Genomic DNA, 22,347 nt, shown 5'->3' with positions numbered 1-22,347 from the left:
TTTTTTGCTGCACTGTGCATGAGTTACTCCAAAATGGGCCTACTGGGGCTCTGTCACCCAAGGGCCCACACAAACCTGGAGCCAGCCCTGTATATGGGGATGCATGCATGTGATGCACCTATTGCAAAGCATATAAATCTTATACATAATGGAAGGTTGACGGCAATGAAATTTCTGAGCATAGACCGGGTGTTTCCAAATAAAAGAGGTGGCAATTGGGACAAGAGTCTCTTACAGCAGGAAACAAAATGGATATTTTGCCTAAACACTATGGCACCTATGGATGCTTCACTTTTTTTTTTTTTTTTTTATGTAGATTGTGAGCCCCACATAGAGCTCACAATGTACATTTTTTCCCTATCAGTACGTCTTTGGAATATGGGATGGAAATCCATGCAAACACGGGGAAAACATACAAACTCCTTGCTGATGGTTTTTGCCCTTGGCAGGATTTGAACACCAGGACTCCAGCGCTGCAAGGCTGCAGTGCTAACCACTGAGCCACTGTGAGACCGCTCTATGGATGCTTCACTTGAAGAGTGTAGGAAGTATAGCAAAGTAAGTACCAGTTGAGCTTTCCACCATTAAAGGGGTTGGCCATTTTCAGACCAATATTGACAAACAAATCTAATTGTTTGTATAATAAAAAGTTGCACCATTTTCCAATATATTTTCTGTATCAATTCCTCACAGTTTTCTAGATCTCTGTAGCCCTGTGTACCAGAAATATCTGCTTTACATGGCGGTAGAGACAGCAATCCTATGTAAGTTACCATGTCAGACTGAAGCTGTAAATTACACTGGACTGCTGCCTCTCACTCCATGTAAAGCAGACATTTCTGGTACACAGGGTAGCCTGCTTTATATTAAAAGCAGCAGTTCGGTGTAAGTAAAGTTATAGGCAGTGGAGTTAGGGTGGCAAATAAACTGTAGGTGAAGCAGCCATCAAACTCACAGTCCATTGACTCCTCATTCTAGAGGCTCTCAGGATTTGGACAAACTCCAGAGGGACCCCGGGCAAATGTAAAATAAAAAAAATAATAACATACTCCCTGGCACTCTGGCGTTCACCACTGCAGCCGCTCTGGTCGTGCACCTTGCTTCAGAACCCATGCATTCCACGTGATCGGTGAGGGCAATCACAGCCTAAGCAGTTATTGGAGAGGAACTGGTGACATATGTGAGTGACATCACTGACCCTTCTCCAGCGACTGCCTCTTTGTCCTCATCGGTCATATGAGATGCAGGGGGAATGAAGCACGGCACGAGACCAAACAGGCTGCGGTGTCACACACTAGAAAGCTGAGGACAGATATGTTTTTTTCTTAATGTTACACCTTTTTGAGAATAATGTCCCATAGTGCACACAGTATAATATCCCACATTGACCTTCACACTTTAGAATGTCCTATAGTTTCCCCTTAACTTAGCATAATTTCCCATAATTGCTCCTGCACACAGTATAATGTCTCACAGTAGCCTCTGCACACATTATAATGTCCTATAACACTTCCACACAATGAAATGTCCCTTAGTGACCCTTCCTCACAGTATAATGTGCCATAGTGGCCCCTCCACACACTATATTGCCATATAGTGGCCCCTCTGCGCAGTATAATGTCTCACAGTAGTCTTTCTACACACTATAAAGTCCGATAGTGGCACATGTGGTTTTCTTGAAAGTTCTAAAAATGTTGTGTTCTTCCAAAATTATGGCTAATAAAGGGGCAGATTATAAATAACCCCCAATGTGTTCTCAAATCAGACATGTGTTGTAACGTTGCAAAGGCATATGCACGTAATACAAGTATAATCATACTTGTATTAGTCAGCTATGTTCTGGGTTGAATTGTACATGTGCTACACAGCCTGTTATCAGAACTGTATACATATGGACTGTCAAGCCAAACTGACAGATTGCGTTACATTACTAAAACGCAACTAAAACTAAACGTTGTTTCATAGATGGCGGTACGTGTTAAGTATACCGTAGCTTGTATATTATTATGTAGCAGACAAGAAACAATCTAAACTTTTATCTCATTATTATTAATTTAATCAGTGTTCCGTTGACCCGTAGCATTTACCGTTTATAGCAAATGATAAAAGTCCAGGTGGAGGCTGCTTGGAAATTCCTCCCATGCTGGTTATACCATCTGTCTACAAAGGACACCGATTTTCTTTTTGTCTTTTTTTCCTTTTATCTTTGTGAGTCAACAGAAATGGCAATTTGCCATGTGGTAGAAGATGTCTATGAAACAAATGTGATTTCTAACTGTAAAAATATCCCAAAATACATTTCATAGTTAGGGTAAGTTCACATGGCAGAAAACAAAGAGAAATTCCTATTCATTTTCTGCAGCCATATTCCAGCCATGGTCTACCCGTGATGGGATGTCGCTGCAGAGCACCAGCATTCTGTCACTGCTTTCTATGCTGAAATAGCCAAGCTGAATGGGCATAAATAGCAGGGAGTCTCGAACCGGGGAATCTGCAGCTGATCAAAGATGAGGCAGGAAGCTTATTTTTACAGCATCCTGCTGAGATCTGTCTTCCATTTTGATCTCTGCCTCTGACTCGGGGGCCGAATCCACCTCCAAATGTGCAGAAAATTCTTCTGTGTAAATTTACCATTAGCCCCTAATATTTACAGCTTTTCTTCCAAGTTACAAAGCTGGTTAATAAGAATAAGGATGCTAGTGCCTGGTAACCCCTCGTTCACATCTGCATTTGGTAATCCGTTCAGGGAGTCGGACGGAATCCCAAACGCATTTGCAAGCGCTGTGCAGTAAAAGCACCCCGACCCCATAGACTATAATGGTCCGTGTGCTTGCCCCGCGATCTCCACATTAACATGCGGAGAAGAAAGTAAATTGTGAACTACTTTCCTCTTCACATGTTTCCTGCGGAGATCTGGCGGCAAGCATACAGACCCCATTATAGTATATGGGGATCTGTGTGCTTTCACTGCACATCGCTTGCAAATATGTTTGGTAGTACATTCGGGGGGGGGGGGGGGGTCCCCATGTGGACTCCCCAAATCGGAATACCAACACAGATGGGAACGAGGGATAAGGAAGGTTGGGAGGAATCAAGAAGCAGATAATTGTGGTTGTCCCCCCCACACCTGTTATATTGGCAGCCCATTCACAACATGAAGATGATAAGGGTCTCATCAGAAACCTTTTCATGCACACCATAAGTATACACAATGTTTGCAGTATACCCAGACATGCTCCTTGTGTCTAGGCTTTTATATTCACTGCTGCTACCAAGAAATGATGGTGGTCTAATGACAACTGGTACAATTGCTTCAGCTTTGGTTTCAGTACTACTTGCACTTATTTTTACCATATGTACCTACATGGTATGGCTGGCTAAGGGCTATACAATATGCTACATACTGAACTCAGCCCGTATCGCTAATGAGGCCTGCACACGCTGATACATGAGAGGCTATCCCACCCCAGCTACAAAGGGTGATTTAGTAGATAGAGCTATACTGACATACTCAAGGATTTAAAATCCCTTAGTCTTAGGCTATGTTTTAGGAAAAATTGCATGCAGTGCTATTTTTCACATCAAAATAGAATCCAATAACAGCAGGTGATATCCATTGTTCTACAGATCCTGCCCTGTGACAGAAAATAGAAAACATGATGGAGAGACGGACAGAACAAGAACAGACTATCTCATTATTAGGCTACATGAGCACCACCGTGTGCTGTGTCAGTGTACCAGCCATGTTTCTAATGACTAGCACACTATTCCTTTCTTATGCCCCCATACACACGACTTTGTATTCATATGGATCTGAAAGTCCGGAGGCAAAACTCTGGATAAGTCCAATTAATTCCTGTTTGCTTTGCGGGCTGGTCTCATTAATGCAATGTATGGGTCACAAAGGGCACACGGATATCATTCATGTGCTGGCCGTACCAGTTTCACACGGATCCATACATGCACACATTCATATATATATATATGTATAGCCATAGATATGTAGTATAAGTGACAATTAAAAAACAGCAAACAAGTTCATCCTACCAAATGTGGCCAACAAATTGGCAATGCTGCTTTGTTGTTGTAGTTGTATCTATTTGAAAATCTTCAGTTTTTGGTCATTTTTTCTATAAACCAAAAGTAACATAAAGTGTAATAAATAATAGTTTGTAAAAAGATTTATACTGTAAAATGCCTTCACTTTATGATTTACATTTTAGGCAAAATACTCCTAAAGGTAAAGCTTCACATGAACATTAGCGCCACATGTAATAAAGTCAGCCCTGATATTTGTTACATTCATAAACCACATGAGGCTCTATTAAATGCCATTTGGAAGGAAACAATAAATGTAAAAGTGAATGATATTAATAATTAAATACTTGTCCTAAAGCATCAACAAGCACATCTAAGGGATGGTTTCAGATTCCCTACCTATGCGAAATCGGGATTTCACAACGCATATCTCCTGAAGATAAAAGTAACAATACATTTGTACGTTCATTTTCTTTTTTAATTTCTATATGATCAGATATGACAGTAGTAGATGAGCCGCTAGGTGGCACATAGAAGCAGGTGTATTTATATTATATATAGCTATGTGCTAAAATGTTTTTTTATTTTTGTAAATGTATAGAAAAATCTGCAGGGGATCCTGGCTTATTAGCCATCCATGGCCTTTAGCGATTCCAAACCACTTAGCAATTACATAGAAAAATAAATATATTAACCCCTTACTGGTCCATTCACATGGAGGAAGTTGGCGCTGATTCTGGTGTGGAACCCGCATCAGAATCAGTGGTGAAAAAAAAGACTCCCATCGACTTCAATGGGTTCCGTTTTCCGCGTGGAACCTATTGAAATCAATGGGAAAAAAAGCCTTCCATTGATTTCAATGGGTTCCACGTGGAAAACGGAACACATTGAAGTTAATGGGAGTCTTTTTTTTTCAGCGCTGATTCTGACGCAGTTCCGAGTCAGAATCAGTGCCAACTTCCTCCGTACAAATGGACCCTAAGGACAGACAGCCTAAAACCACCTTAACTCATAAAGGATGTGGCCTAGTTTTATACTTAAGGACATGGGTCCTTTTTTGTTTTTGTCCATTGTCACATTTAAAAGCCATATCTTTTAATGTTGACAAAGCCATATAAGTTCTTTATATTTTGTGCAATACTCGCACCATTACACCCTGTTGGGAAAAATTTAGTGTAGTAATCAAATGGTATTAACTCTTTTTTTTAGCAGGATGGCAAAAAATTAGTTTTTCCATCGTTTTTATTCTCTAAATGTTGCATTGTGTACTGGGTATTAGAGATGATCCGAACAGCACGTTCCCATAGAAATGAATGGAAGCACCTGGCACGTACACTTTGCCGGCGGCCGGTCACCGTGCCAAGTGCTTCCATTCATTTCTATGGGAGCGTGCTGTTCGGATCGGCTGATCCGAACAGTGTTCGCTCATCTCTACTGGGTATCATAAATGACACGTTACCTTTATTCTGGCAATAAGTACGATTATGGTGATACCAAGTTTATAATGGGTTTTTAAGTTTTAGTAGCACCATATTCTGAGAATCATAACTTTTTTTATTTTTCCATTATCGGACTTGGGTTTGTTTCTTGCAGAAACAGTTGTTTCTATTGGTACCACTTTGGGTTACATGTGACTTGTTGATACACTTTTAGAAAACATTTTTGGAGTCAATTAAACCGAAAACAAGTACCGTATTTTTCGGACTATAAGACGCACCTAGGTTTTAGAGGAGGAAAATAGGGAAAAAAAAATTTGAAGCAAAAACTGGTAAAATATTTAATATATGGGAGTTGTAGTTTTGCAACAGCTGCAAGGCCACATTGACAGGTGACCCTGCAGCTGTACGGGGATGCATAGAGTGTTTTTTTTTGCGGGTCCAGAAGTACTTTTTAGTTATACCATTTTGGGGAATATCTATTGCTTAGATCACCTTTTATTGAAAAAAAACCCGGTGGTTTATGATATATGATTTTCTACTTTTATATATATATTCTAGGAACAGGAGGTGATTTAGAACTTTTATTTATTTCATATTTTTATTATATATTTTTAAAGCTTTTTTTTTTTTTTTTTTTTTACTATTTTATTCCCCCCCCCCCCCGGGCCTTGAGCCTGCGGTCACTTTATCGCAAGTCCCATAGACGGCAATACAACTGTATTGCCGTCTATGGGACATTCTGTCTATTAGTATTACGGCTGGTCATAGAGACCAGCCGCAATACTAATATAGCAGTGACAGGCCTGGGAGCCTCATTAGGCTCCCGGCTGTCACCCGGACAGGACGGCTCCTGCGATATCGCCGCGCAGGAGCCGGCCTGCAACTTTACAGGTACGGGGCCGGTGGGGACCGGCCCCAGGGGAGAAGGGGCCGCCAATACAGACCCGGCATCCGCTGTACTAGAGGGGCGGATGCCGGGGAGGGATAGACGCCGGGGCCTGAGACATCGCTGCCCTGCATGAAGCCAGCGGCGGGGGCACGGAGGAGCGGAATAGCAGCATCACTCCTGCCGCTGCTGGCTTCATACAGGGCAGGGCAGCGATGTCTCAGGCCCCGGCACCTGTAATGGCGTCTATCACTTGCCGGCTTCCGCCTCTCTATTAGAGCGGATGCCAGGCGCCACATTCGGCCTATAAGACGCACCCTTCTTTTCCCCCCAAATTTGGGGGGAAAAAAGTGCGTCTTATAGTCCGAAAAATACGGTAATTTTATTCTTTTTTTTTTTTTTTTACAGCATTCACTGTGCGGAATAAATAACATTCTATTTTTATACTATGGGTTGGTAAGAATGCATCAATACCACATATGGCAACCTTGGGATTGTGTATGTGTATGACGCTCTATGCTTAGACAGCAGAATATGTTAAAATATCCCATCAGAGGTACAGTATATACCCGGAGTGTTTACTGTTGAAGATGTTCAACATTAAGTGTGAGCATACATCATGTGACCGCCTAGTTCATTACTACGCTATGATTATTGTTCTGTTCCCCCATCCCTAAGAACATTCTATAATTGATATCTTATTTAAGGTCAGGGTATTTGACATTTCTATCTATATTTAAGTGAATTCTTCACAATAATTGAAACAACAAGTATAAGTAGGCCGGTGCATGTTTAATATACAATATAACAAGAAGACTCGATTGTCAAGGGCTCTGTACACCATTTAGGATGTGCTACTTTTCTATTATCCTTGTGGTTTTCTTGTATCTCTTTATCTTAGTTTCTTGAAGCATTCTCTCATTTAGTTGTTTTGCTTCTAGTTCACGTTCCAATATTTCTCTTGGGAAGAGGCTTCCCTCATCAAACACGGCTTTCAGAGCTGCAATAGTGATAGAATCACATTTACATTATTCATGCGACTGGCAAGAACCCAAAAAGTCTTTATTAACACCAATGACTGCTAAACTGACCCAGTTTCACATTATTATCCTGTCTCTTATCACCGACAAGGTGACATTTTTATATGACCAAGGGCAGAAGCAATACAAAGTAAAGAAGTTGTTTCAGTAAATAGCATACATGCCATTAGCGGGTTCCTGCCTTCTCTTTCTTGCACACATTTCAGAGTATATTATAAGGAAACTCTAATCTTCAGGATTGTCTCTTTAATAAGATAAGAATTCTCACTTGTATGTCTTTGCCATATACCGTATATACAAAGCAAATTGTCAGCTTCATGTAGAAACAAGTGTAGATAAATTTGGTATTTTCCGTACCCTATATCAACTCTATTAGCTTTTTCCAAAGCTTCAAATAGGATGCTTTCATGACATCCCTTACCCCTTCAAATTTTGAAGAGGTTGTTCACTTGTTAGATGGATTGCTCGGCAATAAGTTGTTTACAAAAATGCCCCTTACCAAGATCAGCTGTAGTATGTAGGCAAACAGGATAGTGAGTATTCCTATTACCTGTAGTGCCCCAACGGGGGAAGTGACGTATTATACAATGCCCATGATTATCAATGGCTTCTCTATTTAATGCAGGACAGGTCCTCTCGAGTGAACAATGCTCTTTATACATGGACTCTACTCTGGGCTTTCTATTGACTCAATATTCCCTAATAGTCTATCAGAAAGCATGTTTTCTAAAACAGACAACCTCTTAAATAGATTTATATACTTCTACAATTACAAGAAGACAGAAAACTATTTTTCCTGCTACTTTTATTCTGTAGCAAATAACAATGGAGGAATTTTTCTTCGGCTGAGGCCCCACGTTGTAAAAATGCAGCATTTTTTGTTGCAGATTTTGTTGCATTTTTTTGAGTCAAAGTCAAGAGTGGATTGAGCAAAAGGGAAAAGTATAAAAACTTTGTATATATCACCCATTCCTCTTGTAGCCATTCTTGGCTTTGGCTCAAAAAAACACAACAAAGGGGGCCACACGGTGGCTCAGTGGTTAGCACTGCAGCCTTGCAGCACTGGAGTCCTGGTGTTCAAATCCTGCCAAGGGCAAAAAACCATCTGCAAGGAGTTTGTATGTTCTCCCCGTGTTTGCATGGATTTCCATCCCATATTCCAAAGACATACTGATAGGAGAAAAAAAAAAAAAAGTACATTGTGAGCTCTATGTGGGGTTCACAATCTACATTTAAAAAAAAAAAAAAAACGCAACAAAAAAAAAGCTGCGTTTCCACAACGTGGGGCCTTAGTTACACGTTTTGGTGTCACCATTTTTGGCAAGTTGCCATATTTGTACCAAAAAAGTGGAACTTTTTATGTCACTCACTCTTCTTTTATAAAAGTGGGCATGACATGGACAGGAAGGTGGCCAGAATTCACAGCCCAACATATTTATGTATGTATTTTTACAAATATGGGCTGGAACGTTGTATAAATAAAATTAATCAAAAAATATGTTTAATATAAAATGATTTTTGTTTGAATTCATTAAAATGTTTGCATTTTTCATATAACTGCTGGCATCATTTAGTTTGTATTACTTCCTTTTTATTGTCCGAGTTATGTGGCGTTCACACTTGTGCCCGTGTCCACCCATGGGGTTTCCGTCCTAACTGCATAGGGGATGGCTTGCTGGTGGTCAGTTTTAAAACTCATTTATTTAAATGGGATTTTAAAGCAAACCGCTTTGTTTTGGCTAAACTGTTTTTTTTGGTTTTTTTTGCATGGACACAAAGTCAGACGTGCAGGACTTTGTGTCCGTACAAAAAACGGTTTTCCTGCAGAGAGGCTGCATACGGTAAAGATCACGTGTTTAGGTTAAACCAACATTGTTTTGATTATTCATTGTTATATGACCTGCGCAGATGTTCCCAATGAATGATAGCAGTCTAAAGTCTAATATGTTGGACCAGCTTAAGAAAAGCGTAACAAATATTTCTAAATTCCTCCATTGTCCCAAAGGACCATTATAGCCACAAGAAACAGATTTGGGACCATCTTCTTGCACCTGATAGCACATTGGCATATCCACACTATTTCAGTTTACAACTCTGAAGTTTATAAAATAAATGGTGTCTGGTTTGGGTAGAGTAGATACTTTAAGAAAAGAGTCTATGTTTGCTTTAGTATCTAAAAAGCGACAGGGTGTGTAGGTATCAAGGGGTTGAATGAGAGTGGCAAGGGCCTATAGGCAATAATATGTTATCTGTGATATATGTGGGTTGTTATTAGCCATATATATAGCTGGAAAGTAGCTCATTTTATTTTTGGAGATTGTGTAGGAGAAAGTAAATGTTCCATAGTGTCCGAGTTATGGTTACTTACTTTCAGTGAAGGCAGCGCATTCTACAACATTAGACGTTTTTTCTTCTTCCTTTTCTCCAAAGTATTTGTCAGGATTTACAACAAATTCGGGTTTGCTCATTTCAGCAGTTTCCCGCAGAGAGCCTATGTTTAACAAGCTGAAGGTACCTGCCATGAGTCAGGCAGAACAATCATTAAACTTACTTGTACAGTTTTACCAAGCTTCATGTTAATCACTACAGCAAATGTACAATGTAGAATATAGCACAGCCGTATAAAAGACATCTATTCAAGTTATTCTACTGAAATAAAATCATTACAAATTCATACAGGTATAGTAAATGTAGAAATGGGAAAAGTGCACCACATGTTTTACAATAACCTGTAGTTAAGCTATAGGGGTTAGAGAAACCTATGCAGGTCCCAAAACATGTAAGGGACTTATACCAACTTATCACATAAGACAATGGTACCGCTAATAGATCCAGGGACATATAAGATTGCCTTATAAAATATAATACCTAATGTATTGTGCATCTATAGCAGAGAAAGAAACCAATCCTGCAGGGCTGAACTTGCAGTGAAGATCCAAATCCTCAGTCCTATAAAGTCTTGTTTTATCTTTTATTTTTTTCATATTTGCTGTATTGCTTTCTTCATCCCATACAAATTGCAGCAGTGTTACAGAACCTCAGTTCACAAGTATTCTTAATGTATCATATGTTGAGAATCTCCCGAAAGAGGCATTCTCTTCTCAAACATGATATTTCCTAAGGATATCCCATAAAATTTCCAGCTACATTAAAAAGGAGGGGGGTCCTGCATGCTTTGGTCTTAATGTAAATGCTATAGAAGTAATAGGAGAGTGTCATAAACATATGCCGGCACCTCTCCATCCAGCCACCTCTTTATGTAGGACAGGGGTCACAGGACCTATGTTCTCAAGATAGGTGTTAGTCCCAAACATGGTCCTATGGTCTCAAGATAGGTGTTAGTCCCAAATGTAGGGCCAGCATCTCCATAATTCTGATGGAATACCTCTTTGATTCTGCAGATGAAACGTATGCATGTCGAGGGGGGGTCTGATTTTATAGAGACATGCACTCGGGTTAAATTGCAACAGATTTTTAAAAATGTCTGCCACTCTTTTAGACTGACTAGTGTAACTCTATACCACTTACTACCAGTAGATGCCTTAGTGTCTGATAGAAAATGGAAAAAATTTGGACACTTGTTGTTGCAAGTTTATCCAGCCATAACCCTTTCCCAATAAGCCCGAGCCACTTTTCGGACATGGTACACAAACTGTAATATTTTTTATTTTCTGTCTTATTTATCACTGCTGACTCTTACCAACTACTAATATGAGTCATTAATATATCAATAGATGCTAAACATTTTTTTTTTTACCTTCTCATCTACAGAAGTTGTCATAACATTCCATTAAATCTTTGGGTATAAAATAGTGAAATCCTACCTTCCCATATGATTTACAGCTGAATACTGATGGCGGTCACATTAATATTCATAAAGCATGTCATCTTCAGATTTTTTTCTCGCTAATCACAGTACTATATTTGTAAGCAGTGTTTTACATCATGCTTCAAGATACCTTGCAAGTTTAATGAACATTTTCCATTGTCACAAATCAAAAAACTTTCTTAGAGTAACATTGTGACTGGTGATATTTTATTTATGATCAATGATGCGGTGCGAAAACTATCATAAATTTAATATGGATCAACCGCAACAAATGTGTCGGTGCACTTACCAATTGCATTTTGGACTGAATTCCCAATGAAGTTTGAATGTAACTTTTCTTTTAACCCATTTCTTCTGTATTTTCTACCTAAGATTGTGTTTTCCCAAGGACTACTCCTAAATAAATAAAATGAATAAGTTAATATCTAATACAGAATGCGTTCATTGTTAACATAGTTGCAATTCCCAGCACAACTGGCATGGGTCATACTGAAAGAAACCGTAATTATACAGCCCATGTGAATTGGACTGAATCTTCTTAGTATGGACTATATAATAATACCATTGTAGGTGTGTAAACTAGGGCATATCGTCTGACTTTTATCCCATTGTGTGCTTCAGAAAAGGAAAATTAGAATTTAGTAACAATCTTCATAACAGCCTCAATATGAAAGAAAGGGCTGAACAACTTGGAATGGATCCAGAATTTGCACAATAATGTATTTTTCCACTAAATATGTGTTTTCTCTTTCAATAAAAACTACACATAAATGCTCAATTTAGCCATTTTTTTAAGGTGCCAATACAACCTTAAAAACTGTCGGCTTAATACTCCTTTGGTCCTTTGCAACATGGAATAAATCTCTTAAAGGGGCTCTATCAGCCAAATTATGCTGTATGAGCACCACATATGCATGAATAGCCTTTAAAAAGGCTATTCAGGCACCGCTAATGTTATTTTAACCCCCACACACACACACACACACGCCCGTTTTAAAATAAAACCATAAAAACATATATGTAAATTATACTTATTGTGCATGCTTCATCATCCTCTTCTTCCAGCGGGATTGGTTCAAATCCGGCGTGTGCGCAGTGTCGCTTCCCTCAAGGACGTGAGCGTACTGCCATTGAGAAAAATGGCACCGGAGCGTGCACAGTAGTCGGAAGAAGAGGACGATGAAGCTGGGGAAGAGCCAGGACCGGAGGGAGTCGCCAAAAGAAGAAGAAAGAAGAGGAAGGCGTGCCAGAAGATGACGTCAGACCGTGCACGACCGCCCACCGTGCATGATAAGTATAGTTTGCATATTCACGCAAATGTGGAGCTCATACAGCATAATTTTGCTGATAGAGCCCCTTTAAGAAGTGTTTGCACTGACTACAGGATTACTGCCTTTTCTTTATTATTATTCCTTTGGTCAATAACTATTCCTCCCGTTTCTCCATACACATACACATTTTAGACGTTTCCCTTCTGTTAAACCCACTCCTGATTTTGGCTCAAAAAACCTGCAGCTAAATCAGAAACAAAAAATGCTGCAATTCTGCAACGTGGGACTTCAGCCTTAAGAGGGTTGTTCAGGATAAGTTGAAATATAATCCCTAAACTAAACTCCCTCCTCCCGCCGAATTTCTAATTGACTTTATTTATTTATTTTAAAAACTATATTTTCTGATGATCCAGTGACGTTCTGATTCTGCATTTCTGTAAATGAAGCACCAATACCTCCCCCCCTTCTTTCATAATTACCTACCTTCAGTCATCTGGCATGAAGTATCACTTCCTCCGCTTCTGCCTGTGCCTGCACAATAGAGCTTTATTATACAATCACAGGAAGAAGTGAAGAGCGAGTACCATGTGCAAGAAATCCACAGAAGAAGATGCCAGCGGGACCGAAGACACTGATCTCCAGGACACAGAAGACAGGTAAGTGTGATTGCGGGCGATTATTGGGGCTGAGTAAGTTAGGTAGGTAGTTAGATAGATAGAGCTACCAGTCCGCAGGGTAGCTGGGAAAACAGGAAGTGGATGTGAAAGAGGGAGTGATCAGGCATCATGGGAGTTGTATGGCTAAGACTGCAGGAAGCTAGGGAAGCATGTATACAAATGTAGAGGATGTTAGGAGGTCCCAGAGAGAGACAGAAATCACTCAAAACACTGCTAAACAGTGCCCATGATAATGTTACTTTATAGACTGCCTGTGGTAGGTGCAAGAGTTGAGATCCTCCTGTAGTGTGGTCACAGGTAGGCCTAGAAAATTGTAGCCTTAGGCTAACACCTGATCCAGTGAAACGCAGCAAAAAAACAAAAACACAGCGGAAAAAAAATACATCACAAATGAATTAATGGAAAAATGATTGTCCTCAAATAAAACTGATGCAAGATACAATTCAAGGAAAATATTTGTGTTTTATTAACTCCTTATTATATTAGTGCTATCAGATAAAGCAATGACCCATTACAAATAATTTTTAAACAAACTAGTACTAGATTATATAGAGAATGTATGCATAAGGCCAGGGACACATGGTACAAGTTTGCAGCAGGTTAGTTATGGCCGGATTGCTGGCGGTTAATCTGCTGCGATGTACAGTATAGTCAGGGCCATAACCATAGGGGGAGTAGAAGTAGTATTCGCTACTGCACCCTGCACCTAAATGGGCCCCAAAGGTCCCTCAGCTACTTAAAATATTCCACTATCCTGAATGACACATGGTAGGTAGCAGCCCCAAAACAGATTTTGAGCTTCAGGTTACGTGTAGTGGACTGTTTTTAAGCAAATTTCATCCACACATGTAAGTTAGTCAAGCAAAAAGAAGCAACACCCAACTATATATAAAACTACACATTTTATTGGCATCATTAAAATGATTACTCTGACAACACTGATAACAAGACGATCACAATAACAATGTAAGGTAAGGAGGAACTAATCTATACCCAGACCAGATGGTTAGGGGTATATAGGTGTACATACAAATAACAAGGGGTCCTCAGAGCAATATATCATCCATACAGGTAAGTGGGTATTGTACAAAAACCACACAATGTACGCTGATGTGTACATAGTAATACCTAAATAGGTGAATATATATGTAAATTCATAAGCCCACAAACCAGTCCAAGTAGAACAATGAATGCAAAAACAAAGGACCCCAGAGAAAAAGAGGATACCTATACCACCGGAGCCACCTGGTGCTGCATGAACCCCGACGCGCGTTACGCCTGGAAGTGGGCTTTGTCAGAGTAATCATTTTAATGATACCAATGAAATTTGTAGTTTTATATATAGTTGGGTGTTGTTTCTTTTTGATATGCTTATCTCTATTACACACCTACGTTTTTTCAATTGTTTTGTATTGATTACATGTAAGTTAGTGCTGCAGGTTCGGCTGCGGATTTCAATCTTTGCAATGTAAGGCACCATTTCCACGGAGTAATACGCCGTGCATTCAGACACGTATACACGTGTCAAAGTGTGAACGCTCAAAACAGATCCCATTCACATCAATGTGTGCCGGCTTACGGGCATTACACATTGAAATCAATGGGAGGCTTTTTAACCCATTGATTTCAATATGTAGCATGCGTGAGTTGGCACACATTGAAGTGAATGGGATCTGTTTTGAGTGCTCACACTCTGACACGTGTATACGTGTCTGAATGCGTGGCGCGTTACTCTGTGGGAACGGAGCCTTAAGGTTAAAAGGTGGGCCAGTTCCTCGGAGTCTTGGCTGGAAGCCGCAGGAAAAAAATGTTGATTTCAACAGTTTTTTGCTGCTATGAACATTGTGCAATAGACTCCTCCTTTGTGGCTTACTGAATGAGTGATAGGTACAGGTTAGGGGGCCATGCCTGCAAAGGCTTACAGTCTTTAAGGCCAAAGGTGGATACTGTACAGAAAAGAGAGGGAATTTACTTTTTTTTTTTTTTTTTTTTTAAAGCATGCCCGCACTGTCTTGTGGGAATATGCTATTGTTTTCATACTACATTTAGTCTGTCCTTTAAGCTCACACCCATCACTATTCATTAATAGAGATGAGCGAACACTAAAATGTTCGAGGTTCGAAATTCGATTCGAACAGCCGCTCAATGTTCGTGTGTTCGAATGGGTTTCGAACCCCATTATAGTCTATGGGGAACAGATACTCGTTAAGGGGGAAACCCAAATCCGTGTCTGGAGGGTCACCAAGTCCACTATGACACCCCAGGAAATGATGCCAACACCTCTGGAATGACACTGGGACAGCAGGGGAAGCATGTCTGGGGGCATCTAACACACCAAAGACCCTCTATTACCCCAACATCACAGCCTAACAACTACACACTTTACACACTCAATACCACATCTCTGACAGTAGGAAAACACCTTGAAACATGTGTATTTGGCACTTGCAGTGAGGAGAGCTTGTCACCAGCAGTGAATTTGGCCCTTGTAGTAAGTTGAGGTTGGCACCAACATTTGTTTTGAAAATCAGGGTGGATTGAGCCTCTAACCAGCAGAGTTGGGGCAAATTCATGGTGGAGGGAGCCTCTAAACACCCCAGTTTGGGCAAATTCATGGTGGAGGGAGCCTCTAAAAACCCCAGTTTGGACCAATTCATGGTGGAGGGAGCCTCTAACCAGCCCAGTGTGGGCAAATTCATGGTGGAGGGAGCCTCTAAAAAACCCAGTTTGGACCAATTCATGGTGGAGGGAGCCTCTAACCAGCCCAGTTTGGGCAAATTCATGGTGGAGGGAGCCTCTAAAAAACCCAGTTTGGACCAATTCATGGTGGAGGGAGCCTCTAACCAGCCCAGTTTGGGCAAATTCATGGTGGAGGGAGCCTCTAACCAGCCCAGTTTGGACCAATTAATGGTGGAGGGAGCCTCTAACCAGCCCAGTTTGGACCAATTAATGGTGGAGGGAGCCTCTAACCAGCCCAGTTTGGACCAATTAATGGTGGAGGGAGCCTCTAACCAGCCCAGTTTGGACCAATTAATGGTGGAGGGAGCCTCTAACCACCCCAGTTTGGACCAATTCATGGTGGAGGGAGCCTCTAAAAACCCCAGTTTGGACCAATTCATGGTGGAGGGAGCCTCTAACCAGCCCAGTTTGGGCAAATTCATGGTGGAGGGAGCCTCTAACCAGCCCAGTTTGGACCAATTAATGGTGGAGGGAGCCTCTAAACAGCCCAGTTTGGGCAAATTCATGGTGGAGGGAGCCTCTAACCAGCCCAGTTTGGACCAATTAATGGTGGAGGGAGCCGCTAAACAGCCCAGTTTGGACCAATTCATGGTGGAGGGAGCCTCTAAAAACCCCAGTTTGGACCAATTCATGGTGGAGGGAGCCTCTAAACAGCCCAGTTTGGACCAATTCATGGTGGAGGGAGCCTCTAAACAGCCCAGTTTGGGCAAATTCATGGTGGAGGGAGCCTCTAAACAGCCCAGTTTGGACCAATTCATGGTGGAGGGAGCCTCTAAAAAACCCAGTTTGGACCAATTCATGGTGGAGGGAGCCTCTAAACAGCCCAGTTTGGGCAAATTCATGGTGGAGGGAGCCTCTAACCAGCCCAGTTTGGACCAATTCATGGTGGAGGGAGCCTCTAAAAACCCCAGTTTGGACCAATTCATGGTGGAGGGAGCCTCTAACCAGCCCAGTTTGGACCAATTAATGGTGGAGGGAGCCTCTAACCACCCCAGTTTGGACCAATTCATGGTGGAGGGAGCCTCTAAACAGCCAAGTTTGGACCAATTCATGGTGGAGGGAGCCTCTAAAAACCCCAGTTTGGACCAATTCATGGTGGAGGGAGCCTCTAACCAGCCCAGTTTGGGCAAATTCATGGTGGAGGGAGCCTCTAAACAGCCCAGTTTGGGCAAATTCATGGTGGAGGGAGCCTCTAACCAGCCCAGTTTGGACCAATTAATGGTGGAGGGAGCCGCTAAACAGCCCAGTTTGGGCAAATTCATGGTGGAGGGAGCCTCTAAACAGCCCAGTTTGGACCAATTCATGGTGGAGGGAGCCTCTAAAAAACCCAGTTTGGACCAATTCATGGTGGAGGGAGCCTCTAAACAGCCCAGTTTGGGCAAATTCATGGTGGAGGGAGCCTCTAAACAGCCCAGTTTGGGCAAATTCATGGTGGAGGGAGCCTCTAACCAGCCCAGTTTGGACCAATTAATGGTGGAGGGAGCCGCTAAACAGCCCAGTTTGGACCAATTCATGGTGGAGGGAGCCTCTAAAAACCCCAGTTTGGACCAATTCATGGTGGAGGGAGCCTCTAAACAGCCCAGTTTGGACCAATTCATGGTGGAGGGAGCCTCTAAACAGCCCAGTTTGGGCAAATTCATGGTGGAGGGAGCCTCTAAAAAACCCAGTTTGGACCAATTCATGGTGGAGGGAGCCTCTAACCACCCCAGTTTGGACCAATTAATGGTGGAGGGAGCCTCTAAACAGCCAAGTTTGGACCAATTCATGGTGGAGGGAGCCTCTAAAAACCCCAGTTTGGACCAATTCATGGTGGAGGGAGCCTCTAACCAGCCCAGTTTGGGCAAATTCATGGTGGAGGGAGCCTCTAAACAGCCCAGTTTGGGCAAATTCATGGTGGAGGGAGCCTCTAACCAGCCCAGTTTGGACCAATTCATGGTGGAGGGAGCCTCTAAAAACCCCAGTTTGGACCAATTCATGGTGGAGGGAGCCTCTAAAAAACCCAGTTTGGACCAATTCATGGTGGAGGGAGCCTCTAACCAGCCCAGTTTGGGCAAATTCATGGTGGAGGGAGCCTCTAACCAGCAGAGTTGTGGGAAAGCAGGGTGGAGGGAGCCTCTAACCAGCAGAGTTGGTGGAAATCAGGGTGGAGGGAGCCTCTAACCAGCAGAGTTGGGGGAAATCATGTTGGAGGGAGCCTAGTATTAGCAGAATTGTGCAACGCTTATGGTGGATGAGTATGAGGATGCGGAGGAATTGGAGAGGTTGAGTACAGACATGGAGTTTCATGTTGGGGTGCTTTACACAGGTGGGCACAAAAATGAAGGCTCTATCCAGTGGTGGTTCATTTTTATCAAAGTGAGCCGGTCGGCACTCTCAGCTGACAGACGGGTGCGCTTGTCAGTGATGATGCCACCGGCTGCACTGAACACCCTCTCAGATAGGACGCTGGCGGCAGGACAGGACAGCACCTCCAAGGCATATAGGGCAAGTTCAAGCCACAGGTCCAACTTCGACACCCAATACGTGTAGGGCGCAGAGGGGTCGGAGAGGACAGGGCTGTGGTCGGAAAGGTATTCCCGCAACATGCGCCTATACTTCTCACGCCTGGTGACACTAGGACCCTCCGTGGCGGCACTTTGGCGAGGGGGTGCCATCAAGGTGTCCCAGACCTTAGACAGTGTGCCCCTCGTTTGTGTGGACCGGTGAGAACTTGGTTGCCTACTGGAGGAACTGCCCTCCCTGCCGCCAACGTCACATGCTGGAAACATCTCCATCATATTCTGCACCAATTGCCTGTGGCAAGCATTGATACGATTGGCCCTCCCCTCTACCGGAATAAAAGACGAGATGTTGTTTTTATACCGGGGGTCAAGGATAGCAAAGATCCAGTACTGGTTGTCTTCCATGATTTTGACAATACGCTTGTCGGTTGTAAAGCACCCCAACATGAACTCAGCCATGTCTGCCACAGTGTTAGTTGGCATGACTCCTCTGGCCCCACCGGAAAGTTCAATCTCCATTTCCTCCTCATCCTCCATGTCTACCCATCCGCGCTGCAACAATGGGACGATTCGAAGTTGCCCGGAAGCCTCCTGTATCACCATCACATCATCGGACAACTCTTCTTCCTCCTCCTCCTCCTCCTCCTCCTCCATTAAACGCAGTGAAGCGGACAGATGTGTGGACCTACTCTCCAGCTGTGACGGATCGGATGCTATCCCTAACTCCTCTGTGTGATCTGAGTTATCCCTGATGTCAATCAGGGATTCTCTCAGAACACACAAGAGCGGGATTGTAAGGCTCACCATCGCATCCTCAGAGCTCACCCTCCTTGTGGACTCCTCAAAGACCCGTAGGATGTCACAAAGGTCTCTCATCCATGGCCACTCATGGATGTGAAACTGAGGCAGCTGACTTTGTGGCACCCTAGGGTTTTGTAGCTGGTATTCCATCAAAGGTCTCTGCTGCTCAACCACTCTATTCAACATCTGAAACGTTGAGTTCCAGCGTGTGGGGACGTCGCACAAAAGCCGGTGTTGTGGCACATGCAGGCGTTGCTGGAGAGATTTTAAGCTAGCAGCGGCTACTGTCGACTTGCGAAAGTGGGCGCACATGCGCCGCACTTTCACCAGTAGCTCTGGAACATTGGGGTAGCTCTTTAGGAAACGTTGCACCACTAGGTTGAAGACGTGGGCCAGGCATGGAACATGTTGGAGTCCGGCAAGCTCCAGAGCTGCTACCAGGTTCCGGCCGTTATCACAAACGACCATGCCTGGGCCCAGGTGCAGCGGCTCAAACCATATTGCCGTCTCATCGAGGAGGGCATCCCTCACCTCGGAGGCAGTGTGCTGTCTGTCCCCCAAGCTGATCAGCTTCAGCACAGCCTGCTGACGTCTACCAACGCCAGTGCTGCAACGTTTCCAACTCGTAGCTGGGGTCAATCTAACAGCGGAGGAGGAGGCGGTGGCGGAGGAGGAGGCGGTGGCGGAGGAGGAGGCGGTAGAGGAGGAGGAGGAGGGGGGTGTTCTTCTCGTGTCCCTGCCAGGAATGTTAGGCGGGGAGACGAGGTACACCGGGCCAGTTTGGGAAGCAGTCCCAGCCTCAACTACATTCACCCAGTGTGCCGTCAGTGAAATGTAGCGTCCCTGTCCGCATGCACTTGTCCACGCGTCGGTGGTCAAGTGGACCTTTGTGCAAAGCGCGGAACTAAGGGCCCGCCTGATGTTGAGTGACACGTGCTGGTGCAAGGCGGGGACGGCACACCGGGAGAAGTAGTGACGGCTAGGGACGGCATAGCGAGGTGCCGCAGTTGCCATCAGGTCCAGGAAGGCGGGAGTTTCAACAAGCCGGAACGCCAACATCTCCTGGGCCAGCAGTTTAGCGATGTTGGCGTTCAAGGCTTGCGCGTGTGGGTGGTTAGCAGTGTATTTCTGCCGCCGCTCCAATGTCTGAGAGATGGTGGGTTGTTGTAAAGAAACGCCTGATGGTGCCTTTGATGGTGCAGGAGAAGGAGATAAGACAGGACCAGGGGAGGATGAGGTAGAAGTCAACAAAGTGGCGGAGGCAGATGAAGTGGTGTCCTGGCTCGTCCTCTGGAGTGCATCGCCAGCACAGTCAGCAGTGGCAGTGGCAGAGGCAGAGGCAGTGGCAGAGGCAGTGGCAGTGGCGTGAACGGCAGGCGGCCTTTGTCCTGCCGTTGCTGCCTGCCACTGATTCCAGTGCTTGGATTCCAAATGACGGCGCATTGAAGTGGTGGACAGGTTGCTCTTCTCAGAGCCCCTAATCAATTTCGAGAGGCAAATTGTGCAGACAACACTATATCTGTCCTCGGCGCATTCCTTGAAAAAACTCCACACCTTCGAGAAACGTGCCCTCGAGGTGGGAGTTTTTCGGGGCTGGGTACGAACTGGAACATCTTGGGAGATTCCGGGTGTGGCCTGGCTTCGCCTAAGCTGCTGACCTCTGCCTCTAGCTACCCTTTTTGGTGCTGCACCTGCCTCAACATCCACACTACTTTCCCCGCTTGACATCCCCCCTGTCCAGGTCGGGTCAGTGTCCTCATCATCCACCACTTCCTCTTCCAACTCCTGTCTCATCTCCTCCTCCCGCACAATGCGCCGGTCAACTGGATGCCCTGACGGCAACTGCGTCACATCATCGTCGATGAGGGTGGGTTGCTGGTCATCCACCACCAAATCGAACGGAGATGGAGGAGACTCTAGTGTTTGAGCATCTGGACACAGATGCTCCTCTGTTAGGTTCGTGGAATCGTGACGTGGAGAGGCAGGTTGAGGGACAATGAAAGGAGCGGAGAACAGCTCTGGGGAGCAGGGACAGTTTGGGTTATTGTTCTGTAAAGCTTCGGAATTTTGGGAGGAAGGAAGACAAGACTGTTGGGTAATAGGAGGAGAGGAGGCAGAGTCTGACTGGCTGCTGGACAATGTGCTGTAAGCGTTCTCTGACAGCCATTGCAAGACCTGTTCCTGGTTCTCGGGCCTACTAAGGTTTGTACCCTGCAGTTTAGTTAATGTGGCAAGCAACCCTGGCACTGTGGAGTGGCGCAATGCTTGCTGCCCCACAGGAGTAGGCACGGGACGCCCTGTGGCTTCACTGCTACCTTGCTCCCCAGAACCATTCCCCCGACCTCGCCCACGGCCTCGTCCACGTCCCTTTCCGGGAGCCTTGCGCATTTTGAATTCCTAGTTAGAAATTGGCACTGTATACCAGTAGTAAAAATTGTGGGTGCACGTAACCCCAATATATTCTTTGAATTACCAGTCAGAAACTGGCACTATATGGCAGTAGCAAGAAATGAGGGTATTTGTATTCCCAATATATTCTTTGAATTCCCAGTCAGACACTGGCACTATATGGCAGTAGCAAGAAATGAGGGTATTTGTATTCCCAATATATTCTTTGAATTCCCAGTCAGACAATGGCACTGTATACCAGTAGTAAAAATTGTGGGTGCACGTAACCCCAATATATTCTTTGAATTACCAGTCAGAAACTGGCACTATATGGCAGTAGCAAGAAATGAGGGTATTTGTATTCCCAATATATTCTTTGAATTCCCAGTCAGACAATGGCACTGTATACCAGTAGTAAAAATTGTGGGTGCACGTAACCACAATATATTCTTTGAATTACCAGTCAGAAACTGGCACTATATGGCAGTAGCAAGAAATGAGGGTATTTGTATTCCCAATATATTCTTTGAATTCCCAGTCAGACAATGGCACTGTATACCAGTAGTAAAAATTGTGGGTGCACGTAACCACAATATATTCTTTGAATTACCAGTCAGAAACTGGCACTATATGGCAGTAGCAGAAATGAGGGTATTTATAACCCCAATATATTCTTTGAATTCCCAGTCAGACAATGGCACTGTATACCAGTAGTAAAAATTGTGGGTGCACGTAACC

The 22,347-nt window shown here is 43.7% G+C and overlaps 1 protein-coding gene across 1 annotated transcript in view; it reads right to left on the bottom strand.

Moving 5' to 3' along the window:
• Positions 1-7,217: 7,217 nt before the first annotated feature.
• WDR49 (WD repeat domain 49) overlaps positions 7,218-22,347 on the bottom strand; it is a 135,256-nt gene continuing 120,126 nt past the window's right edge. The window contains exons 16-18 of the mRNA XM_075268714.1: positions 11,522-11,628; positions 9,772-9,918; positions 7,218-7,363 (exon numbers count right to left, since the gene is read on the bottom strand). Coding sequence (XP_075124815.1) covers positions 7,218-7,363; positions 9,772-9,918; positions 11,522-11,628 — 400 coding nt within the window. The remainder of the gene's footprint in view (positions 7,364-9,771; positions 9,919-11,521; positions 11,629-22,347) is intronic.

The sequence above is a fragment of the Leptodactylus fuscus genome, chromosome 3 (assembly GCF_031893055.1).
Source record: "Leptodactylus fuscus isolate aLepFus1 chromosome 3, aLepFus1.hap2, whole genome shotgun sequence".
Classification (NCBI taxonomy): Eukaryota; Metazoa; Chordata; class Amphibia; order Anura; family Leptodactylidae; genus Leptodactylus; species Leptodactylus fuscus.
This window is presented reverse-complemented; position numbering and strand designations above follow the sequence as displayed.